Source organism: Diabrotica virgifera, chromosome 1, assembly GCF_917563875.1.
Source record: "Diabrotica virgifera virgifera chromosome 1, PGI_DIABVI_V3a".
Taxonomy (NCBI): Eukaryota; Metazoa; Arthropoda; class Insecta; order Coleoptera; family Chrysomelidae; genus Diabrotica; species Diabrotica virgifera.
In genome coordinates this window covers 260,070,343-260,090,237 of record NC_065443.1, presented here as the reverse complement: position 1 = coordinate 260,090,237, position 19,895 = coordinate 260,070,343, and the positions used below count along the sequence as shown (strand labels likewise).

Sequence of the window (19,895 nt, the reverse complement as noted above, 5' to 3'; positions counted from 1 at the left end):
TCGGGCACATAATGAGAGGTAGCAGATACAGAATTCTGCAGTTAATACTCAACGGAAAGATCGACGGAAAAAGAGGAATTGGTAATATTCATGGCTGCGAAACCTTCGTCAATGGGCTAACTTGTAATACAGGCCGCGCAAGATCAGGGACGATATCGGCAAATTGTCGTGGAAGCTACCCACGCCTTAAATTTGGGCATAGTACTTAAAGAAGAAGATGGTCCAGTTATCTATCGTTCCCGTTAAAAATCCTGAAAAAATTCTTACCCTTTAATATAACTAATAATATGTCCAACGTTTCGGATTAAATTAGAATATAATTTTTTAAACAAATTAGATCTCTATTTTGACGGTGCAAATATTTTTAATTATTTTTAATTTTATTATTGTTAATAAGTAAATCATTTTGATAAGTTACTAATAAGTATTTTTTTACTTCCCATTATAATTAATCAATGAGACAATGAAACAATAATACATTTAAAACTAATAAAAGTATCTCAAAACAATTTATACAATGAATTAATTAATTAAATTTTTGTTAAAATTAAAATTGTGGTAAAATTTTATAACTATATTAAGTACCAAAATATAGCCACAGTGGGCGAAAGTAAGTGCTTTCCTAATATTTCATTTTTAATTAAATATTTTAATTGCAATGTACCAAACCTATTGTTGTTTCTAGTATATAAGTAAGTCAAAAATTTCGGTTATTAATTAACGTGTACCAATTTCAAAAATGAAGTCTTACATCCTTGCTGTGATTCTGGTAAGCCTTCATAATTTGTGTTACCTAAATTGACTTCTTATCTATCTAAATACTAAAATTACGCAGTCGTTTTACCTATTAGCAAAAAAAGTTTTGAAGTTAATGTTTTCAAACAACTTACTAATGGGTTTGTAGGATTAAGATACATGTAGGTACACTAGGTTTCATGTCTATTCCCAAAAAATCTACTGATGAATCTACTAAACACTAACTGATGAAGATTTTAAAGAAATGCCAAATATTTTTCATTCACACATATTTTAGTAATTATACTGTTATTAGTTGTCGTTAGGTTTATAATACAGGGGCCCACAAAAATTGTCGCGGGAGGGTTCCCCCAATCTTTAGCTACGCCACCGCCCATATAGACCGATCAGATACCAGCATATTCCAATCTACGCCTCAGATTTATATTAGAATTTTAAACTGCTGTGTTAATGTTTCATTTTTATGAATTCGTACATCTCCTTTCTTTGTCCTCTGATCATTCTCCATACTTCTTTTTATGTTCCGTAAAAGTCGCGTTCCATCTGTTTTGAGAAACTCTGCAGTGTTCCTTTTTTATTTGTCTGACTAAAGTATTCGTTCCTTTTCTGATTCGTTTGTAGTGATTACATGCCTGCTGTGTTTGTTGTGTTCAGTATTGTAAAAAAGCTTTTTCCTTTTCTTCATATTTTATCTTCACTTCCTCCTAAGCCATGAGGTTTTTTTTTTGATATGTTAGTATCGTTACTTTCCTCTTTCCAAGTGATTCTGTTGCGGCGTTGATTGTGTTATCTTTGAGTTTTTGTCAGTTTTTCTTCGATGTTATCGTTTTCTAATATGTTATTATCAGCAATCAACTCTGATACTCTTTTTTTTATCCACAAGGAAAAAGTTTTCCTGTAGTTGGCTGTATACCATGTGATACAAAAAAACAGTAAAATCCTGTATAAAAGGTATATTTAAAAACCCTCAAAAGGTCCACATCAAGTTCATATAACTAGTTTTCGACTGGTTTACCAGTCATTATCAGTGCTTACGGCAAGTGCACTTGCCGTCTCACTTCCAACATGTTAACAAGTCATATCTACATCTCAGATGTTACTTAGGCCAAATTAGAAAATATTTTAAACAACCAGGCTTAAGGTAGCATTTTAAACCAATGTTTTCTTGACGGACTACTTTTACTGGGCTTTGACCCACATATTTTTGTATAATACTATCTTGCTGGTTAGCATGTACATTGCACGTAAGCACTGATAATGACTGATAAAGCAGTCGAAAACTAGTTATGTGAATTTTATGTGGCCCTTTTGAGGGTTTTTAAATATACCTTTTATACAGGATTTTACCGTTTTTTTCTTTTTTTATATACGTCTTCCGTGGATTCCGTATTTAGTCCTTCGACTCTGATTTTTGTTTGTTTTCGTGCTCTCTTAGGTGTAGAGTATTTCATCATGATTCCTATTTAGAACAGGAAGGATCTGTTTTTAGGTGGATGTGAGAGGTGGCATTCGGATTTATGCGGATAAAGTTAGGTGATAACTTCGTTAATAATAATTGACTTAGGTATGCTCCTTTTCAAATATGTCGGGAATATTATTAAAAAAAATTAAATATTTAATAATTTCAAAAATAATTTTTTTTTATTTTCTTTGCTTCTAACTTTAAAACTATTCATTTTGGAACAAAGTCGTATAAGAATAAAACAAAGATAATTAAATTTTCTATCAGATAGGATTGGTTAAAAATGTCTTAATTTATCACCCTTGCTGCAAAATAGGAATAAATTTAAAATAAGGGGACAAAACAAGCCTGTCTTTATTCAATGTTTTTCCATCACTTAGGTTACACTTGGAACCTTCCTAATTCGCTTAGAAAATTTTTGTAATGTGCTAAAACCGTCCACCAAATTTCATTAAAATTGACTTACTAGTTGTTGTTGTTTGTTTGGGTTTATATGACTGCGGACACTAAATCCATTCGCCAATTTTACTATTTTTTATTTTATTAGTCATTTTTTCGTATCTTATCCTAAAACTAATACTAATATAATAAACAATTCTACTAATAAATAATTATTTTTGTATTTTTTTTTTAATAATTTTTTATATATATATATATTTTTATTAATTTTTTTCCAAATGATGTTCTCAGAGTTCCACAGCAAAAACTGCAACATTCTTCTTTAGCCCTCTACTTCATTCGAAAGCTATTTTACTATGGACTGTCCAAGTTCGTCATTCATTTTTATCTACATATTTTTTTTATATTTTTTTAATTATTATATTTTTTTTCTATTTTTTTTATATATCTTTTTTTTTATATTTTTTCTTTCTTTTTTTTTTATTATTTTTTATTTTTTTTTTTATTTTTATGTTATTATTTTTTTTATATTTCTTTTCTTTTTTTTTCTTTTCTTTTCTTTTCTTTTTCTTTTAACATATAACAATTTACAAGAAATACTTACTCTATATTTTACAATTACAATTTAAGCTTAATATCTAAAATATGTTTATACAATAGTCGGTATACCAACTCATTATTTTCTAATGTTAATAAATAATTTAAATTAATGGGATGGTGGACATCAGTCAAAGAATACAGTGAATTTAAAAACATATTAACTTTATTAGAGATAAGAGAACAGGTCAAAATTTTGTGTTGTAGATTGCCCAACTGTCCACAAATACATTGTGGACTATCAGCTATACTAATTTTAAATAAATATGATGGAGTAAGACAGTGGTCAAATCTCATTCTGCATATGGTTCTTATCATATCTTTTGTCGACTCCATTTTAGAAAACCAAGGTTTATCCGTTATATAGTTTCTGATTGATCTGTAGTGGTTTCCTGTATTTACGTTTTCATCAATATACCTTTCTTTCCATTCTTTCTTAATCTCTTTGAATAAATTTGATTCAATATCTTTTGGCGTACAAAGATAATGGGTTAATACTCCTTGTGTCACCGCGTTTTTAGCCAATTCATCTACCATTTCATTTCCAGTTATTCCACAGTGGCTTTTAACCCATGCCAACTTAACAGACTTTCCTTGTTGCTGAAGTTCTTTAATTTTATTTATGATATATAATTCAATGTAGTTCACTTTTGATTTAGGATTTATAGCACTAATTTTACTAAGAGAACTTTTACTGTCACTAAAAATTATAAACTTTGAATGATTTATATTAGATAAATATTTACTTATTATTGATATTATATTATTAATATATACTTATTGTATATATATCTATATATATCTATATATATATCTAATATATACTTATTATTGATATTATATTAGATAAATATTAATAATAATTATATATTATTGACTTACTAGATTTTGCATAATAATTTTGCAATCTAAACTTTTTTTTTTAAATTAAATTTTTTAAAACCTTGCACAACAAAAACTAGAACATACACAGATTTGTCAATTTTTTACGTATGACAAAGCACTCCTATCTAATGCACTTTACAGAATTGATATCGGATTATTTAATCAGCGTCAGTAATGTTTTAAATTTATAAACAATTTTTTGGCTTATAAACAAATTAGTGCTGTGGCCAGGAGGGGGTGCTACAGGCTTCAAATAAAACATTTTTTGTATTTCTTGGGTAATTCTAAGCAAAAAATGTTCTTACAAGTTTTTTCGTAGGATGCATAGTTTTCGAGGTAAACGCGGTGGAACTTTCAAAAAATCGAAAAATTGCAATTTGTGAACGCGAATAACTTTTGATTACAAAATAAAATTCTGCTGACAGCATTTGAAAGTTCAAGTCAAATTATACCGGTTTTAATTATTTGCATTGCTAAAAATTAATTTTTTTATTATTATACTATATTTTTTATTATTACATTATATATATTTGTTTATAAGCCAAATTTTTTTTATAAATTTAAAACATTGCTGAGGCCCCTTAAATAATCCGATTTTAATTCTGTAAAGTGTATTATATAGGTAAAGCACCTCTTTGTATGTAAAAAAATTAGCCAACTTCTAAATGGTCTACTTTGTGTTCAGAAAGATTTTAAAAATATGAACGTTTTTAAAAACATTTAGATTGCGAATTTATTATGCAAAATCTATTAAGTCAATTTTAATGAAATTTGGTAGACCGTTTAGGTAAGTTATAAGAATTTTCTTAGCGAATTACTAAGGTTCTAAGTGCCACCTAAGTGGTTGAGACACATTGAATAACAACAGGCGCATTTCGCCCCCTTATTTTGTATTTATTGCTATATTGCAGAAAAGGTAATACCTTAAGACATTTTTAACCCATCGTATATCATACAAAATTCAATTATCTTTATTTTATTACTGTGCGACTTCGTTCCAAAATGAATCGTTTTAAAGTTATAAGCAAAGAAAGCAGAAAAAAATCGTTGTTTTTCGAAAGTTTTAAACATTTTAATTTTTTTATTAATGTTCCGGGCATACTTGAGAAGGAGGATAAGTCAGCTATTACTACTGAAGGTGTCACCTAACTGTATCTGCAAAAAGCCGAATGCCACCTCTCATATCCAAAAATAGACGTTTTTTTACAGATTAATCCTGGTCTAATTTTACATAATACTAGGCTATGGTCGCTACCTATATTTGGGTGGTGCGATAAAAGTCCAGTTTATAATTCCGTGTCGCTATACTTCGGAAAAGTTGCGATTGGTAATCACAAGAAAAACAAAGTAAAAATTATTCAAATCGGAGTTTATCTTCCGATCCCTCAACGGGCCTAAATATTATGAAAAAAATGAAATTTTACTTATTTTCAAACATTTTTATTTATCTTTAATGTATGTTTAGTTTATAGTTTAGTACATATCGCTATAGTAAAATTTATTTATAGTTTGCATGGATGAATAATAAAAAAATATTTGTATGCATATATATGCATATTTTCTGATCCCGCAAAATCAATCAAAATCTATAAAAATTTGAAATTTTTGATCATTTTGATAAACTTCTTTCTTCTTAAAGTGCCATCTCCTAGCGGAGGTTGGATATCATAATGGCTATGGTCACTTTGTTGGCTGCTGCTCTGAACAGTTGTAATGAACTACAGTTAAACCATTCTGTAAGGTTCCTCAGCCAGGAGATGCGTCTTCTTCCTATGCTTCTTTTTCCTTGGATCCTTCAACGTCGTAGCACTTCAACATTGGTAATCCTTTGAACCCACTGAATTTTCAACATTCTTCTGTAACACCACATTTCGAACGCTACTATTTTTCTTATATGTTGCCTTTTCAATGTCCAAGCTTCCATTCCGTATAGTAATATAGAAAATATGTAGCATCTTAGAGCCCTCAATCTGAGAGGCAACTGAAGGTCTTTGTTTGTAATTAGTGTCTTCATTTTTATAAATGCTTGCCTTGCAGTTTCAATTCGGACTTTAATTTCTTTGCTTTGGTCATTTTTGTCATCAACCCAGGTTCCCAGATATTTGTATGTCTTTACTTTTTCTATTTGGGTTTGCTCTAGTATTAACCTTTCATTTCCATGTTGTGTTTTTGAGACAATCATAAATTTAGTTTTTTTCTTGTTTATTTTGAGTCCATATCGAATGCAATAATCGTTAATTCTATTTAACAATTCTTGTAGCGACTCAAGGGTGTCTGCCATTATAACGGTGTCATCAGCGAATCTTATGTTATTTACTGTTCTTCCGTTTATAGAGATTCCATCACTTACTTCCGCTATCGCTTCCTGAAATATGGCTTCACTGTACATGTTAAACAGTAGCGGCGACAGTACACAACCCTGTCTTACCTCTCTCTTTATATCAATATTCTCGGACTCTTGTTCGTCTATCTTTATATTGGCCTTTTGATTCCAATACAGATTGATGATAATTCGTTAGTCTCGTCTGTCTATATATCTGTTTTTCAATAATTCTATTAGTTTTTCATGTCGGACTCTGTCGAACGCTTTTTCGAAGTCGATGAAACAGGAATAAACATCCAGGTTCATATCTATGCATCTTTGAGAGAGGACATTAAATGCAAACATTGCCTCTCTTGTTCCAAGTTCTTTGCGGAACCCAAATTGGGTATCATCCATATCATTTTCTAGCTTTGTGTATAATCTTCCATGAATCACCTTTAGAAATATTTTGAGGGTATCGCTTATTAGTGATATTGTCCTATAGTCTGAACAATCTTTGGCATATATTGTTTTAGGTATTGTTACAAAGGTGGACACCAGTTGATAAACTAAAAAACATTAATTTTCTCATTTTTCTGTTACATATTGTGCTGCTCTTCGTTTGCTTAGATATTGTATGACATTTAAACAACCTAGGACTTACCACGAGGAAGTGGTTGCACTTTAGATTATTTACATATTTTTTGTACATTTCTTTTTCTTCTGTTAGTGTCCAGATTTTAAACGCCAACATTTTATTGTGATTTGGTGGTAAACATGGATCTTGATGCCTGGTGAATCTATCCCTTTATTGGAGCCCAAATACATTAGACGATGTTTGCGTGACCAACTTTAGGGTAAGATAGTTTTGCAATATTCCAGTCTATTATTTCAGTGTAGTACTGTGCTTCAAAATTTAAAGTGGAGTAATGAAATTTCTAATGATTTTGCCCTTGGTTTTAGTCTGCGTGGTTTTTAGCACTACCTTAGCACTGGCTCCATAATGAATTTCCTTTTGTCAAATATTTTGCTATCAGTAGGCTCTTAAGATAAGCAATAATTGTAACGACTCGATATTTATCTGAGAAAGTGATGTTTCCTATCACTAAAAGAAACGCGTATTTTTGCTCAGCCTAAAAACCTACTCAGGGCAATGATTATGAAATGAAACACAACGATTCTGACGAAAGGAAACACATTAGAGAGCTGGGGCTAAGGAGAGTTTTAAAAGAGAGGCAGACTAAAGCCAAGGCCAGACAAAATTATTATAAATTGCATCCCTTCTACTTTGAATTTTGAAGCACAGGACTACACTGAAATAATAGACTGGAAGGCTGCAAAAATATCTTCTCCACCACTTCTTCGAAAAGTTTCAAATGAAGATATTGCATTACATAAGGCGATATGCCAGACTGGAATGTACAAAACTATCCATCCATGCCACATGCAAGCTGTAGCAAGCAAAGTTTTCGTTTAAAAGTTGCACACAAACAGATGAAAAAGAAATGTAAATATGTAAATATCGTAAAAAAATACACACTCATTGGTTGGTTGCAGCCAAGGATGTTGGTAGAGCTGAAAGTGCAGCCAAATCCTCGTGGTGAGTTCTGGGTTGTTAGATATATTGTCATACAATACCCAAATAAGAGAAGAGCTGCACAATGTAACAGAAATCTTAGATGACTAAATATTTTTAATTCATCAAAACAATCAAAAATATCATATTTTATATAGATCTTGATTGTCCTTGCGGGATCGGAAGATATTCGTTAAGTGCGTAAAACTATTTTTTATGAAACATGAAGTAAAAACCACTTCTATGTAATTGGTTTATTTATTAAAAATTTTAAAAATCCCAATGGGTTGAAAAATTGTGTCCAATTCAGAAAGTTTTCGTACCTATCGATCCGTATTGTTTTGTATCATGACCTTTGGTTTCACACCTTTGAAAATCGACTACCTTCTTCTCTACTGTCAATGTCACTCCATAGAGTTCCTTACAAACTTTTGACACTTGGTAGTATACGTTGGTCTAAGATGGTTGATTAAGTTTCCTGGTAGAGTTTCACCATGTTCCCGGAGGTTATATCTTTTAACATCGGCGTTTAGCCTATTCAATATCACTACAACATAATGTAGACCGAATTATAATTTCAACCATTTTTTGGTTCTGGGGCTAGTTAGCAAGTATTCGAATTCACTGATGATGGACCGATAGGTCCGAAATCGTTCTGAATTGGACACATTTTTTCAATTCATTGGGATTTCTAAAATTTTTATAATATACCAATTACATAGAAGTGGTTTTTACTTCATGTTTGAGTTTTTTTTAACTATATGGTATACAGCCAACCTACCCTTTTTAGTTTATTTTTTTATTATTCAACAATGCAAACTGTCAATAAATTTTATTATAGTGATAAATAAATCATACATGGGGTATAAATAAAAAATTTTGAAAAAAGGTAAAATTTCTTGTTTTTTTCCATAATTTAGGCCCGTTGCTGGATCGGAAGATAAATAATTGAATAATTTAAATAATTTTATTTTGTGTTTCCTATAATTACCAATCGCAACTTTTCCGCGCTATAACGACATGGAATTATCAACTTGACTTTTTTCGCACCACCCTAACCTACATCTCTTGAGTTGAGGCATAGATTATTTTTGATGGACGTATAATATTATCTGTGTTGGTTTCAACATAATAATTTACAGCCATAGAGGAAGTTCTCGAAGCTATTAAAGTTCTGAAAAACCATAAAGCCCCGGGAGTTGACGAAATACCAGCAGAAATGTATATGGTAGGTGGCGACAACCTAGTAGGTCATATCCACGCGCTTATCAAAGACATATGGCAAGAAGAGGAAATACCTGACGACTGGCAGAAAAGTATAATATGCCCGATCTATCAAAAAGGAAATAAACTCCAGTGCAAAAACTACCGTGGAATTTTTCTACTATGCTGTACATATAAAGTCCTCACGTATATTATAAACCAGCGGCTCCAACCACTAGCAGAAAATATTATTGGAGAGTATCAGATGGGCTTCCGACGGCGAAGATCGACAGCGGATCAAATATTTACAGTCAAGCAGATCTTGAGCAAATTATGGGAGCACGACATTGATGTTCACAACGTGTTTTTATACTTCAAACAGGCAAACGACTCAGTCAAAAGGAACAAACTATTCTGTATATTGGCTGAATTTTCAATACCACACAAGCTAACTAGACTCATTAAAGCTACAACGGATGCAACTCAGGCATGTGTACGAATACAAAACCGCAGGACAGACTTTTTCAAAATTTCACAGGGACTAAAGCAGGTGGATGGGCTGGCCCCAACATTGTTTAACCTAGCACTAGAGTATGCAGTTAGACAAATGCAAAGTGGACGTGGAAACTTACTGACTAACCGAACGGTTCAACTGGCAGATTATGCCGATAGTATTAATATTATGAGTAGAACATCAACAGGAACACAGAAAACATACGCAGAGTTAAAAACGCAAACAAAAATGCTAGGTCTGAAAATGAACACAGAAAGAACAAAAGTAACGACAAAGACGAGAAGAAATATAGTCCCATAAAACATTATACATGAAGATGACATTGAAACGGGTGGAAAGTTTACATACCTGGAAGTAGAAATATTTATATGCCGACGGATCAGAAGATGGAGAAATACGGAAGAAAATAACGCAGGCAAACTGAGCTTATTTTTCCCTCTCCCATATATTTCGGTCTAAAAGTGTCCACCGAAATACAAAGATCAGCATCTATAAAACCCTAATTCGATCAATAGCATGCTGTGGTGGTGAAGCATGGGTCCTGAAAGAAACATCCAAAAACAAACTCGACACATTCGAAAGGAAAGTACTGAGGAGAATACTAGGACCTGTGAGGGAAAACGGAATATTCAGAAGTCGACACAATATCGAGCTTTATCAACTTAATAGGGAAACATCCCTGTCACACTTTATTAGAATACAAAGATTGCAATGGGCCGGACACGTGATAAGAATGGGAGAAAATAGGCTACCAAAAAGAGCACTAAATGCTAGAATGTATGGAAAGAGACCGGTTGGAAAGCCAAGAAATCGCTGGGAAGACACAGTAAACAGCGACGCACAAGCCCTTTTAGGAGTCCGTGTGTGGAAAAGAGCAGCCACAGACAAACAAGGATGGAGGCAAAAAATAAAGGAGGCCAAGGCTCAATTTGGGCTGTAGTGCCGTAGAAGGAGATATAAATATTATCTCTGTTGGTTACAACATAATTTAGATGTCAAAATATTTATTGTATATACTTTACTTTTTAGGTTCTTCTTAACGTATCCACGATCTGGACAATTCCCGTGGATGTCAACGATGACTTATTGAGAGCAGTAATAATAGGCCACAACAATGAAAAAAAGTCCTCCAGTAAAAGCAATTACTTCCATTACGATGATGGTCTAAATGGTCTAGGTCTAAATGGTCTAGGTCTAAATGGTCAAGGTCTAAATGGCGGATATATTGGCGGAGCAGTTTTTCCACCAGTTTTCCAACCAGGATACCAATTCGGAGGACCCAGAATAAGTTGCACCTTTTCATATGGTCGAAGAGTATGTCCACCATATTATTAATATTATTCGACTAGATGATAATAATACATGGACCTATATATTTCTTTTACTATGCTGTTTCAATAAATCTTATGTTTGACTGATATTTTACTTTATTATTGGGTTGATTCGCATACAGTCGAGGCGCCAGCTACGTCACCGTGGCCTTTTCAGTTCTGATAAACAAACTCAAAAATTTCTTATAGACAAGGCGAAATCGGCAGGTTTGTTGGAAAAAATATTCCCATGAGATTTTTTTGCTTTATCACATTCGTGAGACATCCTAGAATTAGGTTCAAGAAGTCGCCCACGCAAAAAGTGGTCCAAATTTTTTTGAACAATTTTTTTTGTTCAAATTGCAAAAACCAATATTATTGGCTCGGACGATGATTTTTTGGACCATTCTGAAAAAAAAAGATCTCTTATAGTTTTTCTCTAGAGTTGAAAAAAACGAAAAATGGCGATTTTCAAGGCTTAATAAATCACTTATTAAAAGTTATTATTATGAATGTCAGAAAGTGACTAAATCAAAGTTTAAAGCTCCTGCTACAAGATCCTGAACAAATGTTTGTCATTATTTTATTACTAAGCTATTATTTTAAAGTAATAATAATGAGCGGTAAGATCGTATTGACGCGGCTGTAAATGTGAGTCCGAGTAAGATGCACGATTGGACTGCCGGAATGGCATCTCTTTCGCACTCACAATAATTGACGGCCACCTAGTACGTGCATGGCGCTCATTATTATTACGTAAAAATAACAGCTGAGTAATAAAATAATGACAGAAATTTCTTCAGGTTCTTGTAGGGGTGGCTTTAAACTTTAATTTAGTCACTTTCTGGCATTCATGATAATAACTTTTAACCGAGTAATTAAGCCTTGAAAATCGCCATTTTTCGTTTTTTCAATTTTAAATTGCTTATAACTCAAAAACGATCAAATATAGAGAAAAATTATAGGAGGAATTTTTTGTCCAGAATGGTTCAAAAACCCTAAAAAAATAGCCCGGGCCAAAAATACTGATTTTTAAATTTGAACAAATAAAAATTGTTCAAAAAAATTTGGACCACTTTTTGCGTGGGTGACTTCTTGAACTTTATTCTGGGATGTCTCACGAATGTGATTATGCAAAAAAATCTCATGGGAATATTTTTTCCAATGAACCCGCCGTTTTCGCCTTGTCTATTATGGATTTTTGGCCCCTGATTATAAATTTACAGGGTGCATTTCGATCCGAGTGGTCAAACAATAGGGAACTTGCACATTTTTTTAATACATAATACTATAAACTTATAATAACTTAAATGTACAAATTTAAAATCTTCTGTAACTTAAAATAGTTCAAGCTACCTATGACGTCACAGAGTTTAACTATATGGTTCCGTTTATGGTTATATTTAGGTATATTATTCTTCTTCTTCTTCTTTAGTTTATGGCCCTCCACCTACTTTGGTATTTGGTCAGCTCGTCGTCGCGTAGTAAAGGAAAAATATTTATAATCTAATGACATTTATCTTATGTAATTGTAATAATATATACCAGTTTGTAGAGATTGGAGTTTGATACAGTTTTTGAAGGAAAGTAAAGAAGGTTTACTATGAAAAATAAAACCATTTTGTAAAAGTACAAGTTTTTTATGAATAGTTCAAACGATCAAAAACACTTGTAACGTCACATAACTGTATTTTCTACTGACGTTTATAATGTCTAATTTAAAATTATATACAATTTTGTTTACGAATGTAAACATATTATAACCCCGTGACGTCACGACGCGTTTTAGGCTGGCTGGTATAAGTTGAACTTTTAATCGTCTTTATGGTAGGGGAGCCCAAGCGGGGATTTTTGCAGTAACTCGAGCGCGTCAGATTATCATATGGGGAGAAACCTGTTATCATGTAGATGTACCTCTACCATATTATACTGGCTCTAAACACAGAGGCGTTCGTTAAGAGGGGGCCGAAAAAAAATCTATCCTTAGAAAAACTCGAAATCGTCAGATTAAGATAAGGTAAGTTAAGTACATGAAAAACAGTATATATTTCAAAAATCTGATCATTTGGGCTAAGAAAATGGGTGAGTCACAAAGTTTCACAAGAAAAAAGCGAATTGTATTTCGCGAAATGAACGATAGGTCTAAAAACTAAAAACTATGTGCTCAATATTTGTCAAAAAGCTATCGAATGATAACAAAGACGACTCCCCGCGGAGAGGGGAGTATTTAAAATTTGAAATACGAATCCTGCGATATTTCGCGAAATGAACATCAGATCGAAAAACTGAAAAATACACTTATTCAATATATTTGAAAAATCTATCGAATGGCATGAAACACGACTCCCTTAGGTGGTGGGGTGAGGGGTTACTTAAAATTTTAAATAGGAACCCCATTTTATATTGTAGATTCGGATTTCTTACGTAAAATTAAGTAACTTTTATTTGAAACATTTTTTCTAATTATCGATAAATGGCGCTATATTCGGAAAAAACCATTGTTGGAAATGGAAAATTAAATTAACAATGGAAAGTCCCCACTAAAATGCAAAACTTTACTTAAATTTTTTTTGGTTTTAGAACCTACTCGTCACAGCCCATTAGGTCTCCAAAGCGCTCGGGTGACTGCACATTTAGCATACATTCCTCCCCTACTATTAAGGGCCAAACGAAAGTCAAACAAACTTTTTATCTTTGATACATATTTTAAATTATGTTCTGTTGTGACTTATAACATTTTTTTCGAATTTAAAATTTTATACAAGTTCCCTATTGTTATAAACAATTTAATTGTTTATAAATTGTTTATAAGTTTCTGGCTCGTAAACTAAAAGAGATAAAAAATCTAAAATTTGTTCCTTAATAAAAATCAAAAAAGAGTGACGTTTACCAAACTTAAATCCAATAATTCTATATCTTATAATCCAATGATAAAGTTATACTCAAGATATTGTAAAATTAGTGCCTAATGCAAATTGCAATTTGAAAAATAACTATTTTTCGAAGCTTTTTCGATCATAACTCGGCTTCTACGCATGCAAATAAACTCTTTAAAGTAACATTTTAAAGCTTAGTGTATGTATAGACTTCGAAACAAAGTTTGCTAAATTACTTTATATTTATTTGTATTAAAGTTGTACCCGTTTGAAGTTATAATTTTCTTAAAAAGTTATACATCAGCCTTCCGCGAGTAACATAGTAGGATTTCTGAACATTAAAGCTAACATCCGTCTCAGAGACTGACCAAAAAAAATATTTCCATTGACACACTTTCAAGTGTAGGGTTGTGTTTACTCCTTGAAGGAGTGAAATTAAACAAGAATTATATTTATTTTAGCAAAATACAAAAAATAACTAAAAACAATAATATCACATCTCATTTTTGAAACACAAGCTCAATTTTTCCACTGCCGTTATTTTGTACCTAGCTTCACCTTTTACTTCTTGCAATTGGGTTACTAAATTATCAGCACTTGTTCGCATGTTGTTCCGTTAATATAAATATTTTTTCATCGAATATGTCACGTCCAATATCGGTCTCTGAGAAAAATTTTTATATAAAATTGCCGATAATTGCATAATCACTTGACACTAAAGACTCTCAAACTTCTACACTAAAAACAGGCACCTGAATCAGGCGGCTACTGATCGCGGTGAGGATACACAACGAACAATTTGGATATCTTCTTCTTCAGGTGCCATCTCCGCTACGGAGGTTGGCAATCATCATAGCTATTTTAATTTTTGAGGCAGTAGCTCTAAATAGTTGTTTCGAGCTGCATCCAAACCACTCTCTCAGGTTCTTCAACCATGAAATTCGTCTTCTTCCGATGCTTCTTCTGCCATCTATCTTTCCCTGCATTATGAGTCGTAGGATGCCATACTTCTCGCCCCGCATCACATGTCCGAGATACTGTAGCTTCTTTTCTTTAATTGTAAGTTCAACTTCCTTTTCTTTACCTATTCTTCTCAGTACTTCATTGTCTGTAACTCTATCTACCCAGGAAACCCTCATAATTTTTCTATAGGTCCACATTTCAAAGGCGTTAAGTCGTCTCATTGTCTCTACATTTAACGTCCACGATTCCACTCCATAGTATAGAACACTGTAGACGTAACATTTTGTTAGGCGTACTTTAAGAGCTAATGTTAAATCTTTGCTACATAGGACCTTTTTCATTTTTATAAAATTAGAACGTGCTTTTTCGATTCTGACTTTTATTTCTGCAGTGTAGTCATTATTTTCTGTTATAAGTGTTCCTAGGTAAGTGTACTTTTTTACTCTTTCGATCTGCTGGCCCTCTACTATCAAGATTTCGTTAGTATTATGGTTGTTTTTACTAATTTTCATAAACTTCGTCTTTTTGATATTGAGAGAAAGTCCGTACTCCCTACTACACTTTACTATTTTACTCATGAGTCTTTGCAGGTCTTGTAAACTATCGGCTATTATTACTGTATCATCTGCATATCTGATGTTGTTAACTAAGACTCCATTTACTCTTATGCCGACTGTTTCATCTTCCAGAGTTTCTCGCATTACCTCTTCAGAATAAGCGTTAAATAATAGAGGTGATAGTATGCAGCCTTGCCTGACTCCTCTCTTTATTTCCATTTCTTCAGATGTTTTTTTTCAATTCCTACTATTGCTCGCTGATTGTAATAGAGGTGTGTTATTAGTCTTAAATCTCTTTCATCTAGGTTTTTATTTTTTAAGATTTCCATGAGTCGATCATGTTTTACTTTATCAAACGCCTTATTGTAGTCTATAAAACAGACGTAAAGAGGATGGTTAACATCCAAACATCTCTGTGTCAGCACGTTGAAGGAGAATAATGCCTCTCTGGTACCCATACCATTGCGGAACCCATATTGAGTGTCACTAATATCCAGCTCCAGTTTAGAGTGTATTCTGGCGTGGATATTGGATTTGGATATAATCAATAGTAATACCACTAGTGATTAAATTTTCGCGATAAGTCTGTCGATTTACTTCTAAACGAAACTGAGTTGCTTGAAAACACCACGAGTCCGTAGGACGAGGGGTGTTTTCTTTAAGCAACTCAGTTGAGTTTAGAAATAAAAGACAGACTTATAAGATAAATTAAATCACGAGTGGTATTTTATTATACTATTTCACGAATAAAGTGATAGGGCAAAAATTCAGTAGAATGAGAAGAAGGAATTTAATAATAATGCATTTGATCTAGGTAACCCAAATCTACCCATTTTTTGAATAATTCACAATTAGTCATAATCATGAAATATTTATTATAACTAAAAATAATTTGTTATAATTACTTTTTACCTATAACAATAAATAATTTGTACACGAAAAAATACATTATTCTCGACTATAATTATTATCAACGGTGCAATTGTAAAAATTTTGAATAGTATGACCGTTATTAGGTGGATACAATGTATTGTTGCTATTATTACTTGATGTACTTGGAGTATTCCTAAAAGTATTCACTATGTTCTGATGATGTTCGGCACTAAGGTGTAAATACGGTTTCATCGAGTTCGAACTTCCATATCCAGTAATTTTCATAGCTTGTTGTTCACTAACGCCAGATTGTAGTAACTAACTGCAGTGGCACGATTAGAGTGATTCGTTATTTTCACTTTTTTAGTGTCTTTTTTAGTATCTTTTTCTTATTATATTATTTATATTAATCCTATCGTATTCTATCGCTTCCTTGAAGGTTATACCTTTGAAGTGATCAATGTCTCTGATACTCACAGAAATATTTTTCTTGTACCAATTTTGCAGTAGTGTTCCATATGGTTTTAATAACACTCTCCTTGTAATCACTACCATCAATTTTTCGCATGTTGAAGGCCCAGTCTTTTAGAATGAATGCTAGTCTTTCGTTGTTATTTTCTGCATCTAATTTGTCGTTGCGATCCACACAGAACATCATAAATTGTCTCCATATATAAGATTTAGATTTTCTTGTGTTACTCGGTATATTTTCTTTAATGTTTTGGTTTATAACTTCGTTTGAAGTACCACTGAAACGACTCATTTTGACGTATACAGCTACAATAATTTTTTTGGCAAACGTCAAACTTTGCTTTGCGATCGGTATCCATGGTTACGTCGTTGAAAACACGAAGCTGATAGACGAATCAGAATTGAAAGACAGTTGGGGTTTTCGCGATAACACAAGCTGTCTTTGGTTTGTGATTGGTCGGATTATGTGAAAATTTTAAGATGGGTGCAATAGTCGTAAAAACTCTAAGTGGTCCGTCTCACAGACCCAATGTTAGTCACGGAAGGTTAATTAGTTTATAACGGTATTAAGCAAATATGAGCCATAAACATTTATACTTCAATTAACACTAATGATAGAAGAATTAAAAAAAAATATTTGGAGCTTAGGAAAATTAGCGCGCTCTGAGTCGCAAGATCGGCTCATAGCGAAAAGGTTCGCGCTCTAACCTATCGATACAAATTAAACATACATAGTTTCAAAAGTTATGCACCACCTAAATTATGCTAATTTCCACAGTTAATTCTTTTATGAACAGATTAACGGATTTCGCTATTTTTTTTTAATATTTCATAGTTTCTTTTGGGATTTACACAGTTGAGCAAAGGTTTACTCAAACTTTTTTTTTTGTACTTATACCAGGTGGAAAGAAAGAAATATTTTTATTACGTTAAATTTGAGACACTCTATAGGGAGGACAAGATACAAGTGAGAGTTAGCGTTAACATCTTAATGTTGTCTTAGGTTTTTTGAACAATATGTTTTTTGAATATACGAGTATATCGAATATTTTGGTACCTATACATCGAAATTATGTTGTAGTTTCATATTTTGTGAACATTCTGCTTTTTATTTTCTCTGAGAGATTTATTAACAAAGAAATTAGACGGTTTTAATCTTTAATATGTGTTTTAACTGACGATATGCGATACCTGAGGAGGCAATTTCTTATCATACACTAAGAAAAAAATATTTCCCATATTATTATACAGGGTGTCTAGAAACTCTACCGACAAACGAAGACAGGAGATTCCTGAGACAATTTTAAGGCAATTTAACCCGATTCGCTTAGTCCGAAAATGCTTCCTAAGGGAGCTAGAGCTGTTTGAAGATGGCGTCTTATAATTAGTTTTTCTGTACCTCCAGAACGCTTCTATTTAGATAAACGAAAATTGGTACGCATATTTATCTTCCAGAGATAAATCGATTTCATCCATTGCGAATTTCTAGTACCGGTCATAGGTGTCCGTTTTGGGTAGGATATCGGTTATTTTATAGCATAGCTACCTTATTTTTATATAATTTATAAGAATTTTCTATTCTGAATTATTATTCTGTAAGGTATACAAGTACTAAAAGGTATTCTTACTTTAAGTCGATAGGATATACCGTTTTCTAGAAAAATTGATTTGAAAATTATTCTTTTTGTGAATTTGAAAAAAAATAATTTCAAAAAAGCTGTTTAGAAAAACGAAAACTGGTACGTGTATTTATATACCAGAGGTGAATCAATTCCTTTAATTGCAAATTTTTAATACCGGCCATATGCGTCCGTTTTGGGTAGGTCGACGGATATTTTATTGCATAATTTTTGGTCTTTAATTTTTAAGCATTTTTGACACCAGATTATTAAATTAAAAGGTATTGTATTTCTAAAAGTTACTCTTGATTTAAGTTGGTGAAATAAACCGTTTTTTTAATTTTTTAAATTTTTTTCAAATTCAAAAAACGAAAAATTTTTAAATCGATTTTTCTAGAAAATGGTGTGTCCTACCGACTTAAAGTAATAGTAATTTTTAGTACTAGAATACCTCAGAATATAATATTCTAGAGTCAAAAATGCTTAAAAGTTAAAGACAAAAAAGTTATGCGATAACATAATCATAACCCTACCCAAAACGGACACCTATGTCCGGTGCTAGAAAGTCGCAATGAATGGAATCGATTTACCTCTGGAATACAAATAGGTGTACCAATTTTCGTTTTTCTAACTGGAACCGTTCTGGAGGCACTTAAAGAAAACTAATTACAAGACGCCATCTTCAAAGAACTCTCTCTAGATCCCTTAGGAAGAATATTCGGACTAGGTGAATTGGGTTAAATTTTCTTAAAATTATCTGAGGAATCTCCTGTCTTCGTTTGTCGGTAGAGTTTCTGGACACCCTGTATACTGCGAAAGGAACAGTGTTCACCAAAAATTTCTCTGTGCAATGTACCACTCGCTCTTTAAAGAGCCTCTACGTAGACTGGATTACTAGTCTGGGCTGATTATCGGAGAAGAGGCCATTTTTGGGAAAAGTTATTTACCAGCAATTTTATTGCTGGAATCGAATCTTATGATTGTATATATTAATAATATAGGTATGCAAAGTCCGCAGATAGTGTGCTACTTTTTTTATAAACAAAATGGCGCCCGAAAATCGTGTTTTTTTCAATTTTTGCTCAATAACTCCAAAGATTTTAACTTTACACCAAAAGCACTCAAATAAAAATTCACCGCAATTAAATTCTGCATAGAGACGTGTTCCTTCCGATTTACTTCGACGAAAGCTTTCCCCGGAAAAAGCGGCTTTTTCCAACAAAATCTTTAATTTTCAACTAAACTTTTATATAAGTAATTGTTAATCAATAATTAAATAGCTTGTTAATGTAAAAGTCCTTTTGGTATAAATTATAATTCCAGAAACCGATGAAAATTGAATGAACAGTTTAGCAACAATTGAATTGTTAATTAAAAATTTACGGTCGCTATAATAACGACAATAATTATGATGCGTAGGAATAACTATGATTTTTTCATAAAAAGACACTATACCTATCTAGTAGACTTTACAGAATTGAAATTGGACTATTTAAGCGGCCTCAGGAATATTTTAAAATTATAAAGAATTT

At 32.3% G+C, this 19,895-nt stretch overlaps 2 protein-coding genes across 3 annotated transcripts in view; one reads left to right on the top strand and one right to left on the bottom strand.

The window, feature by feature from the left end:
* Positions 1-8,912, bottom strand: part of LOC114333137 (uncharacterized) — a 78,129-nt gene extending 69,217 nt beyond the window's left edge. The window contains exon 1 of one of the 2 annotated variants that reach the window (XM_050649503.1): positions 8,909-8,912. The gene's annotated coding sequence lies outside the window, so the exon portion shown is untranslated. Of the gene's footprint in view, positions 1-8,154; positions 8,159-8,908 lie in introns of those variants that run through there. The other variant, XM_028282964.2, reaches the window with a different exon arrangement.
* Positions 610-11,112, top strand: LOC114333139 (uncharacterized). Its single transcript, XM_028282966.2, has 2 exons — positions 610-769; positions 10,724-11,112. Exons 1-2 carry the CDS (start codon positions 740-742, stop codon positions 11,027-11,029), a joined length of 336 nt encoding a protein of 111 aa, XP_028138767.1. The 5' UTR covers positions 610-739; the 3' UTR covers positions 11,030-11,112.
* Positions 11,113-19,895: the final 8,783 nt, after the last annotated feature.

What these genes read in the sequence shown, in the direction of transcription:
- LOC114333139 (XM_028282966.2), top strand. Translation starts at nt 740, where the DNA reads ATGAAGTCTTACATCCTTGCTGTGATTCTG. An exon ending in ACATCCTTGCTGTGATTCTG is followed by an intron (nt 770 to 10,723) that starts GTAAGCCTTCAT and finishes TTTACTTTTTAG; the next exon opens with GTTCTTCTTAACGTATCCAC.